Consider the following 11,802-nt stretch of genomic DNA (forward strand, 5'->3'; position numbering starts at 1 on the left):
TCAGTGCTGACCACACTAAAGCCGCATAATTCGTGCTAATGACAATGCCGCGTTGTCATTAGTGTGGCGGTGAGAGGTTGGCGTGAAAGCCGAGTCAGCGATTGCAGAGTGTCCCAACGAAGATTACGAACACGACGTGACGTGGGCCACCCCAGATAAATCAGATCATCGATCCTAGTCCATCGATGGCGCAGTAGTAAACGGAATGGTCCGTGAAGTGCTGCCATGCCCCGTGGTCACCGGGATAATCGCTTTCCTTTTTGTGAACTTCACCTTCCCCACACCCACACGCTGATATCCACCCACTGGTTCGGTGAAATGGAACCTTTGTTTATTTGCGCTGCGTGCATGGAACGGGCGGTGGTGGCGGCGGCGGCGGCGGATTTTGATGACTTGTTTTGTTCTCCAACATACCAGCCTCGCGCAGGAGAAGTAAGACAAGGTGGAGAAGGACGATGACGGCTTTTACTGCCCCTGTGCCCGTGGCCAGCGCCCTTCAATGCCGCCTTTTCGATCATTTCGACAGCTCGCGCATTGACAGCGACAGCTCAACAGACGCGAGGAACCCTGGCGTACGCACCACAATGTTAAGCCTCTGTCCCCCCTCTTTCTTCCTCTCTCTCTCTCTACGCCTGTGATCGTCGGGCAGAGAGCATGTTTACGCACCTTGTCTGTGACACCGGAAGCGACGAAGCGGGCAGGCAAGGCTTGCTCCGTTCCATTTCTTTCACTTAAATTGATTAAAGTGTGTGGATGGCCCCCCCGTGCTTATGCGATGGACATGGGTTTTTTGTGTTTTGCGCCGCATCAAATTGCTTCATCATCGAGGCTGATACCGGAGCCGGACACACCGGATGTTACTTTTTGCTGCTTACCTTCGGATATGTTGCGCTCCATGCCCAAGGTGAGAGCATATGAGAATGGTAACTGAACTGAAATTAAGCAAAAGAAAGAAAGAAAATTATTAACAAAAGAAGCAGCAGCAGCAGCACGGGTACAGTACTGACCAAAGGGGCAGTTGGCCATTTGTCACGCCTGCCGATGAGCTTGTGGCCATTCCATTCCAGATTGTGCCCCTTTTTCCCTCTCTTCAGCCACGCGGAAAACAAAAACGTCGATCATTAATTTCGAAATTGCTCATCAAGATCAAAACTAATAACCCATTTCAATGCCACATGCCTTTTGCCTCTAATCTAATCGCGTCATCTTAATCTCTTATCATCATCATCATCATCATCATCATCGTGGTCGTCTTGAGTAGCAGCAGGCAACACCCGTGAGCGATTTAACGCCAGCCAGTTTAGGAACTGCTTGCGCACTCTCGTTGCGGATCCTCAACCCCTTCCCACCAACTGCAGCCATATCTGCGGTAATCTGGTTCAGTGCACGCTGACGCCACGCCAGTGCGCGCCAGGGCATCTAACTTGTCCTCTCCGGGCTATTACCATAACACCAGTTCCTACCCCGGACAGACAGACAGACCGGACCGGTGCTTCGCCTGGTGACACGGCTTGACTGATGTTATTTAATTTTCCACTTTCTTTTCCCCGATGGGCTTTCCAATTGAGCGCTCCTCCTCCTCCTCCTCCTCCTCCTCTTCCTCATAATCGGTTGACTGGCCTCCGATAGACTGGCCGGGGCATAGGGAGGAGACAAGACAATTTTTTTTTTATGAAGAGAAGGTGTCATGCTCCTGGACTGCGCGCTCTAATCACTCCTTAAACGCACTACTTAACGTGCCGTGCGCGAGCCGGAATCAGGCGGAATGCGTGCTGGAACCAACCTGATTCGAGCGCATTTCCTTTCCCGGTGCGATCGTGATCGCGGCATCGACCTCATGGCCACAGCGCGCGAACAGTTATCGAAGCTCTGTTGCTATATTCCATCCTGCGGAAACGGTGCAAAGGTGCAACAAGAACCCGGTTGGTCGATTGAACGGCCATAGGGATCTGCAATTGAAAGTTCTGTGAAATTCTCGGTTCGGATCGTCTCCACCGGCTGTAGGACCGTGCGTTGAAGTCGCCGGCCACCAGTAGCGGTAGACGACGGTCCAGCGCTTCGACCATTTGGAAACGAATCAGAAAGAGTCTGCTCTTTGATGGACGTGCCCTTCCTTATCGCCTTAACGATTCCCGGCTAAGTTATCCCTGATAGGCTGATGCTCCATCACCCTAAAGCGCGATTTAACGGGGGGAATTTGCGTGTGGGTCCTCCTAAGTCTGGCCAATCCCACTCCCCCCCCCCCACCCCTCTCACTCCGAGACCCAACAACCCAATCGTTGTTTAATAGCGCCAAGATTAGCGCCTAGCGGTACACTCTCCACCGTGGCGGAGGGGCGCGGGTAATACTTTTCTCAAGGTCATTTCACTTGAGCAACTCGTTGCGGTGCGGATGTCTGAGAACGCACGGAGTGAATATCCTACCGCTAACACTAACACAAGCCACCGCGCCACCGGCGAGGAACTGCGGCGATTAGCATTTTGCAGAGATTGCACTGAGATTGATTATGCAAAACACTCTTGAAATGTGCAACTTTTCGCTAAACCTACCTGATGCTGATGTTAGTAAAACCCTCGCCCACTACTTACCAGCATTTTCGCGATCGTCATTCAATGCGTTCTGGTCCATTTTCTCGATCTTGTTCTAGGCACGTGCACAAATTTGTGAGAAATGCTTGTTCGTTTGTAAAAGGGTGATAAATTTCCTGCACCTATGGGTGATGTAAATAAATTAATCAGTTTCGGAAAGTTTTTGAGGCTCATTTGTGAGTCGGTCGGTCGGCCGCACCAATTACAATTGCCCAAAAAAGAAACATTAAAAAAAGTTCTTGCCATCAAAGTTGGGACATTTGATGGCAAGTACTTTTGGTGCGTTTTGGCAAATAATTTTGTAATTTCCCTTTTGCAGACATCTTGATGGGTCCTGCAAAAATGTTCGGCCCGCTGTAAATTGATAGGAGAATTGATGGGGAAGAGTGAGCGAATAAGAAAGAGGCTTGATTCTGGGCAACCGGAAGCGCTTCTTGGGTGGCGGGGGTGGCAACCGGAAGGGCACGTTGCCCGGTGGGGGTGAAAGTTCGCCTAAAGGTTAACAACTTCGAGGTCATGTTGTTGTAAGCGGAAACGACGCTTTTGTGATTTTGGCAGCAAAATTGCCGTGGATGGAGGGTGCTGAACGGAGGGTCAGTTCTCGCGCGAGCCATTTCTCTGATTTTATCCACTTGATGCTTGATCTTGGTAGCGCCACAATTCCACCGCTGAGTGCAAGACTCTTTCAAGGTCGGCTGCGGTGGTAAAACGGTGGTGGTTGTAGATGGAAACGTGGATGGAATGAGTTGCACACTCGACTTACCCATTTCCGACCGATTTCTATTTCCACATTTTCCTCGTTTTCCTCATTTTTCCTCGTTTTCGGGTTGATTTTCGTTCGCATTTTTTGTTTATGTTTCGCCGATTAATCAATTAGCAATTAGTAATTTGGAGTAAAGGGTATGTGTGGTGGTGAGCGTGTGGCGAGGTGAGAAAGGGAAGGGGAGAGCGAGAGAGAGAGAGAGACGGCGATATGTTTGTCGAGTTGACCCACTCGTTCGCCTGCGGTTCGACAACGGTGTGCCTACATTCAGGCGTTTGGCGCAATTGTCGAGTTGACCCACTCGTTCGAGTTGACTCATTCGAGTTCGAGTGACAGCAACACTAGCGCCACTAGGGGCCGGTCCTTGAAACAGTGAAACCCCCTTTGGCCCCTTTTAATGAGACCCCCATTTAGCAAGCAATGAGCGAGCAATGATTGCTAAGAATGAAATGGCGCAACGGTAGCTCTGCCCCGCTTCAATTAAATTCCTCGCCTTGTTTCTCGGCCAGGGGTTGTCTTAAAATGCATCATGGCCCCCCGGAATACCTTCATCCATTTCTTCGCCTTCCTCTTTTCAGTTCCGCTTGCCCACGATCGCGTGGTGGATCTTCAGCTGCTTGTTGCTGCAGGAGGTGATCTCCGTGGTTGGAGCGGGCCATGATCCACCACCGCCATCGAATCGACCAACGCAACTCGAGGACATTGAGCGCGATAATTTAAACAGCGAGCGACAGGTGTTCAAGAAGGAGGCTATCGCTCAGCAACAGCACCCACAGGGAGCAAGTTCGACGCAAAGCAACAACCACTACTCGCTGCAGATCCAGCACCATCCGGGCAGTACGGCGGCGGTTCATAGCGCCGTTAAATACGTGACTCCGCTTCCGGCACCGCAACAGCTTTCCTACACGAAAGGTAAGCAACCGATCGATCGATAGATCGCGCAATCACTTCTAATCACATTTGTGCTTTTATTTTAGAGCAATCAGTGACTCCACACTACTTCAATCATCAACCGCAGCATCAGCAACAACAACCGCAACAGTTTCTACATTATCAGCCTCAACTGCAACAACAACCCGTACCGCAAGTGCACGAAGATCACTCAACCTATACGGTTCCATCACGGCAATCACTTCTGCAGCCCGTGATCGGTGGTGGTGCACCGTCCGCTCCTTATCTAACTCCCCAGCCACAATACGTGTACGTGCAGGCGAGACCAGCACAACTCCAGCAGCAATATGCTTCCGGTCAGAGTTCCAGTCTACCGCAATCGCTGCTACACATTCTGCCACAAAACTCCCAGTAAGTCCAACACTCGTCAGATGCTTCAAGGACCCCGCGTGCATGAGATAGGATTACACTCGCCGCTTCCGTCCTCTTGCTGTCCTCAACCTTCAAATCCGACTTCCTGCCATTAACCGTGACATCTTCCACCTTTTCCGCCATGGTCACCGTGTGCGTGACCGTTTCCTTTCGATCTCTGATTTCGATTACGAAACGAAACTGTCCGAAAAGATATATTTCACGATGGCTCGTATCGTTCTGCCCATCCAGTAATCCAATAGAGCGATTCAATTTGCGCAATTTTTCAGTGATGCAGCGAATGCGGCAACAGTTGCCCATCCATTCCATTCCCGAACGAAACTAGTTATGGCGTCCCACAACCAGACAAACAGGTTCGCCATCGGCATTTGCATAAAATGGGCAATTTTATGTTCCCGCAAATCGAGCACAATGAGTGTAACGTAATCTTGATATACTGCGCAAAATGGGTAATTAAATTATTGTAGCAACACACATCCAAGTATCAAAACACTTTCAAGGTGGTCACCGTGGCATTCCACGTCATTGGAAGAGTTTTATGTAAGCTACGATGGGATAGGAAAGCGGAAGTTGACGATATTTCCCCTGGCATCGGCCAACTTTATGGCACAGTATGCCGTGTCTGTTTATTGCAGTTTTATCGATCCATGGAGATCGCCTGGACAAATTTCCCTTTTTTGGTTATCGCTGCTAATTAGTATCATATTTCCTCCCGTTTCATCGGTTCGTTTTGTCACATTAGAGAGAGCTTAACCTCATCTTTCTCCCCGATCGATCTGCAGCCCCGGGAATCGATCATCACACCCCCTAGTGTGGTTGCTAATCTTTTGGAATGGTGCAGACCGATTGGCAGCATTTTGCACACCCATTTCGTCTTAACATCCTGCACGGGTCACTTTCGCTACTTTTGCCAACGTGCCGCCCGTGACGCCCATTTATAGGCCTCGAATCGAAACGGCACACAGTCCTGAAATACGTTGCGTAAGGTCCATGCTATCGATTATGCTATTACATTTCCCCCAGCGTCCAGCGCCACTCGTTCAGCGCGCTCCTGTTTTCAGTAGCCACAACCCTTCAGGGAGCTGGATCTTTGCATTGATGATCACGCTCGCACCCCATGGAGTGTTTCGGAGAATGTGTTTTCGAAGGGATGCCGGAATTGAAGGTGAAACAGCGAGAAAGAATTGTCCGATGATTGATTGCACATCGCGCGCTGTAATGATGATGATCTTGCGATGCTGTGTGCTCCATTTGTGAATCGATTTATTGGCCACACGTCGGACCGGGCTCATCTGATGGTGAGCATCGCGTTAGTTGGCGTGTGCCAACGGTATGCATTGACCAATGCCATCAGTGAAAGGAGAATGAGATGCAATTAAAGGAGATAGACACCGACCGATTTGTTAATGGTCCAGTTTTAGGCTTAAAACCGAGTGTTTTAATATCGTTTTCTTCAGTTTCTTCGGACGACGAGGCTACCGCTACCGCTTCCCTGCATTGTCTTGCAGTCTGGAAACAAGTTGGATCCGATTTTTTTTATGTGAGACGAAACCCACCAACTCCCTCCAACGGTAATTGCTAATTTCGTTTGTTGATCACAGATAAACGGTTCGTTTTGGGAGTGAATGGAGTGGAGTGGAATCAATGCGTCGCTTGTTTCAAAATTTCTGGCCACCTCCACCGCGCTCACCTAGTGTTGCCATCACGCTGCGATGATTGCAGCATAGACGGGCCGTGAGTCCGGGCCCCCCGGGAAAACGTTGATCATAAAGTAAATAGCACCGATTCCCGGGCCGAGAGTTGACGCCGGTCGCCGGATTCAATTGCCAGCCAGCCGGTTATTGGTGTCATTAGTGTGCATCGCGATAGGTACGGCCATCACCAGGTGTTAACTGGTATCCACCATTCCCTTCCCAGGACACCCAACAAGACACCGACAGGCGCATCGCATGAGCATGAGCGCGACACAATGGAACCGCACGCGCACCCAAGTGCAACATTAGCTAATCTAATTCTGGGCTAATGTAATTATGCCACCAACCAACCAACCGATGACTAGGCATTTGACGTCGTGTAGCTGCTGGTGATCGGTCCATATGGCAGTTGGGTGGCAGTTGTCTTGGCGAGAGTTTTAACACCTTCTCCATTGGACGTATGTGTACGATATGATCTTGCGGTACAGTGACGCCACTTGCCGATGGTATTTTGGTTGCGTAATGTTCTAGCGCGACTGTTGTTTGAAGAGGGAATCGTCACGGTGTCAGGATTTAATACAATTGTGTCATCTTGTACCATTCGATTCTGTGGCATTTGATGACACGCAACTCCTCAGCCACTCTCGTTAGTGGTCGTGAACAATAGGTTGCTGTGTGAAGGAGACAGCAGACACAGGTTTTTTGGAAATGAAACCAGTCCAGGCCAGATCCGCTGTTATTCAACTTGTTATCGGTTATGCTTATCATCTACTTGCATAGAAGTTAAATCTTACAGTTAGTTGGACGAATCAAATGACTAATGAGGTCGCAAGCGCGCAAGTAAATCGAAGCAGGTGTTGGATGCTTTCTGGATTCTCCATCTATCTGGGCTACTTGGATTCAATATAGTCCGTTGATTTTGTTCTAGAAAAACATCCGGAAGTCCTCTTCTCCGTTATTATGCAATTGCCAGACGCTTAGTTTCTGATTTAATTTGTGGTTGTCTTTCCAGGGCTTATATCATGATACCGACCCAGTACTACCAGCAGCAGCCATCACACCTTCCATCAGCGGCCACGGCGGTAACGGCGGCCGGTGGCAACAACCCCTCCGAAGCGCCATCGTCGGCACCACACTCCGCCCAGCAGCTGGCTGCATACGTGAACGATCCAGACAACCACATCGAAACGTATTCCCACGGTGAAACTGGAGCACAATCACCGGCCGCAGCACCGGTCAACTCGATTCCCTCGGGTCCATCCGCACAGACCCAATCTACCTCGCCGGCCCCGGACATTATCTATGCTTCGTCCTCTTCGACGCCAGCACCACCACGTCACCAATCACCTTCGTCCGAGTTTTCCATCGTGAAGAGCATCGAACAACCGATCTACTACTCACATGATCTCCCAGCACCGCTGCCTACTCCTGCCTACAATAAGGACCTTCCACAGCAATCCTTTATTGGACCACTTCACCATCATCATCACCATCAGCATCATCATCATCAACAACAACAGCAAGTGCCTCATCGTGTGCCTCAATTTCACCTTCAACAACAACCACATCACGAAGCGCATGCTGGTCATTTTGCTGGGCCACATTTTCCCCAACCACAGCACCTACCACATACCCCCGCTACGGTGTATCCTTCCTTGAACCATCCGAACAATGGGATTCTGAACTACTTCGGTGTACAGCATCGCCCTCCGACCAGTTTGCTCGACTCGTACGTACCGAGTGCGCTGCAGCTCCACAAGAACCAACCGGTGTTCGTGCCGAAGAATCGTCCAGCGCCGGTTTCTTTCTACCAACCAGGTTATCCTTTCATTGCTGGCCCCCACCATCACCAGCATCAGACATATCCGGTCAATCCATTGCACACGACCATCCTTCAGCCAGCGGCCGGTCCCTTCGGTCATCAGCATCAAGTGCAAGCGCCACAGATCGCCCATGGACCGCTGGGTCCGGTAGCAACGGCTCCGGCTTACAATACGATCGCCTACTCAGTTCCACTAGCCTTCACCAAGACCTCCGCTCAGTACAAACGATCACCGGCGTTGTTCAGTGTAGCCGGCTTCCTACCGAAGCTACCAGTGGCACTAGGAGCCACGACCAAGCTGCAGCCATCGAAGCCTCTTCCATGAGTGGCCGGCGAGTAATTTCCCCGATTTCCATAGTCGTTAATTTATTTAGGTTTAATAAACACTGTTGTCACTCGTTGAGGGTTGTGTTTTCATCTTAAAGATTGCAGAAAAACAATTTTTGAAAGAAAAATGCTTGACGAAAGATGGTTTATATATTATAATTTCATGTGATGCGGTGTCTCAATAGATTGCAACCAAACCATTTTTAAACTCTTTTAAGTATCATTTTGTTGTAAGAAAACGGTTTGTAAAATATGTTTCCTTGAAGCACTAGCCAACAATGGCGAGTGGGACATGTCCAGAGCAGTAAGCTTCCCATATGACGATGCTGTTTTCCTCCGAAAACTCTCACAAACATGGCCCAATGTTGTGCAAACACCACTAATAACCTTTTACTCGCCCTATAGCGCTATCAGGATGAGAGTGTAATAAAGTTGGGTAAATTGCGATTCGCTGGTGACTTTTACACCATCATTCACCAACCAAACCGACTCGAGAGACTGCGACGTGCACGACAGGCACCGGTACAGGTGAATTAGCTTTACGGTACTCCCTCGAGCGAGTTTCGCACAAAACGTCCACCATCGCCACCGCCGAATGTGCAATTTCGTACACGATGACGCGATTTTTGGTCGCAAAGAATAATCTCTTTCTCGGATCATCTCGCCCCTTATGCAATGCACCTTTTCCAGCGTGTCCAACGAAGCACCACAACCGGAATCGCTGCCAGATTGTTTGGTTGGTGGTGGGGTGGGTCGTGTTTCAATTTGCCATCCAAAGGGGTTTGCAAATGTTAGTCAAAACATAAAAGGACACAACGACGAAAGGTGACCGAAGAGAGGCTCGTGTCGAGTGAGTGAAGAAACTGGAACACCTTCCATACCATCGTTCGCACTCATCTTCATTTCTCGACGACGCAGTGCGACTTACGAGGAGGTGAAGGGAGACTCAACAACCGTCGGCAACGGTCAGCGAACCGTTACCGTTTTATTATTTCACAACCGTTTAATTGACCACCCGAACTCACCTTAAAAAAAGAAAACCCCTCCGCGACCGGACTGGGACTGACAAAAACCGTGAGAATCCCGGATGGATCCGATGCGAATCGGATTTATGACCCGTGGTTTTTGGAGGGAGGAGATCTCAACCCCCTTCCCCCCTATCATAATCTACAGCACTGCCAGCAGAGACAACTCGCGTCTTTCTCCGCTCTCCGTCTTATGAGATGCGACGTGAAAATGCAAAACCAAGATACACGATAAGCGCAGCAGATCATCTTTGACAATCGGTGACACGGATGATGATGAGACTAGACCGCAGGAAGGGGGGGGGGGGGGGGCACGCGACGCGTCTAATCTGATGAACTGAAATCCGTCCCTGAATGGGATCCGTAACGAGTGAAAATGAGGAGAAGAAAGAGAGCGAGAGAGCAAAAACGAAAAGCATTGCCAAGACCCAAGAGATGCATTGCAAAACGATATTTTAGACAGAAAGAAATGATGCGAAATGCGATGCAAATTCCGCGACAAAAAAGACCGACATGTGTTTGATGGTGGGAAAGAAAGTTTATTTTTTCGAATATTTAATAACAAAAAAAATCAAACAAAAGTGAGACGAACGCGGTGGCATGTGTGTTTCGAGGATGATCATTTCTGTTATTTATGAGATTCAAAACCCCTTTGCCATCATCTTTGGTTGGAAATTTCGGCAAAATCAATTTAACGACCATAAACATTCACTCGTTCGATCGATCGATCGATCAATCGGTAACCGTTGCTTCCCTTGTACCCTGTATTTAAAAGAGGCATTTCCCAACGCCAAACGATCATCGTTTTGGCATCGATGGGGCCCCCTGGTCGAAGGTGGTTAAGACGGGCATGGGTAAACATATAACCCACAAAGATGTAGCGGAAAGTGCGTCGTTCATCGTCTGCGTGCGGGATTTGGCGTACCCTTGAACTACATTGACGGCCACCTGAAACCTGAAGGCTGCTTCGATTGGTTCGCCTGTTTTTTTTTTTTGCATCCAACAAAAGGGTTTGAACTGAACGAAATTTATTAAACGGAATCCCCTGCCATTGGGTCAGACAATTTCAATTTGGGCATCTTCAGTTCAGTGTGGTTGGATCAGCGACGATGGCGACGACGTTGGTCAACATGCCGTCGATCGATTTGGCCGGCCCAACGACCATTGACCTGACGGTGATGATGGCGACATAACGATGCTGCGTGGTGGTGCACGGCAATTAGTTTCCTTTTTTTTGCGAGCATAATTGAGCAAAGCGTGCTTGCGTTTGCACAATCGTCCTAACCTGCTAAGAGGTTCGTAAAGGTTCCTTCTGACGCTGTCTCCACGCTACTCCACGGATACAAATTAATGCCAATCGACCACATCCGGCACAGAATCACGATCAATGATCAAGATCAACGGCGTGACCAAGTTGCCAAGCCACACGCTCCGATCCGATCCGATATCTGGAGCAGCAGTCTCGCCGTCGCACCGACGGAATGCAAGGTTATGAAACATGAATTTGTATATCGATTGAAAATCAACATCCGTTGGCCGGCGATGCTGGCTCACAATGTTGTCATTAAGACACCTTTTTCTCCCGACTCCTATCCTTCCTTTTTTTTGTGGGGGGATATTTGTCTCTTCATCCTCCATGAATGGCTGGCGCGTCTACTGTGACCGCACGCAACGCACAACAACAGTAGGCAAACCAATCGTCTAGACAACGAATAGGGCCGTCCAATGCGTGTGTGACAACTTCATCGTAGTTGGCCCAATTCGGTTGATCCTCGCCGTCTTCGCGCGTCCAAAACACAAAGGCGGGAACTCCCGTACGGCCAGCCGAATACTTTCTCCGCTATAAATCCCTGGCACACACAGGGGGAACGCCTCATTACGTCACTGATCAAGTTCGGTGCGGATACGGTTGCGTGAAATGTAGGCCAGGGCAAACAAAACGTTAATAATTCGTCAGCGATGCTGCGACCGGGTGCGCGTTGACGATCGAAACTCATTTGTTCGACAAGATGCACGTTGATTGAGGTGCAGCTGCAGCTACCAGAGGTCTGTCATCGCTTCCTTATCGCTTCAGCATCATCTGCCATGATTCCCTCGCAGCCACGACGACGTGATGCTTCCGTTCGACCTTGCACCGTGATTAAATCATCCGGATCGATTGGTGAAATGAACCAATCAAGGTTCGTCATTTACGAGACATCCGTGATGAAACGTGATACCTAACCTTGCCGAGAGAGGTTGTTAAAATTGGTTCAGATG

At 49.4% G+C, this 11,802-nt stretch overlaps 1 protein-coding gene across 1 annotated transcript; it reads left to right on the forward strand.

The window, feature by feature from the left end:
• Nucleotides 1-3,562: 3,562 nt before the first annotated feature.
• On the forward strand, nucleotides 3,563-8,516 carry LOC126571641 (uncharacterized). The gene is made up of 5 exons (XM_050230333.1): nucleotides 3,563-3,607; nucleotides 3,931-4,264; nucleotides 4,330-4,654; nucleotides 7,382-7,781; nucleotides 7,989-8,516. The coding sequence occupies exons 1-5, from the start codon at nucleotides 3,563-3,565 to the stop codon at nucleotides 8,514-8,516; spliced, it is 1,632 nt and encodes a 543-aa protein (XP_050086290.1).
• The last annotated feature ends 3,286 nt before the right edge of the window (nucleotides 8,517-11,802 follow it).

Source organism: Anopheles aquasalis, chromosome 2 (genome assembly GCF_943734665.1).
Source record: "Anopheles aquasalis chromosome 2, idAnoAquaMG_Q_19, whole genome shotgun sequence".
Classification (NCBI taxonomy): Eukaryota; Metazoa; Arthropoda; class Insecta; order Diptera; family Culicidae; genus Anopheles; species Anopheles aquasalis.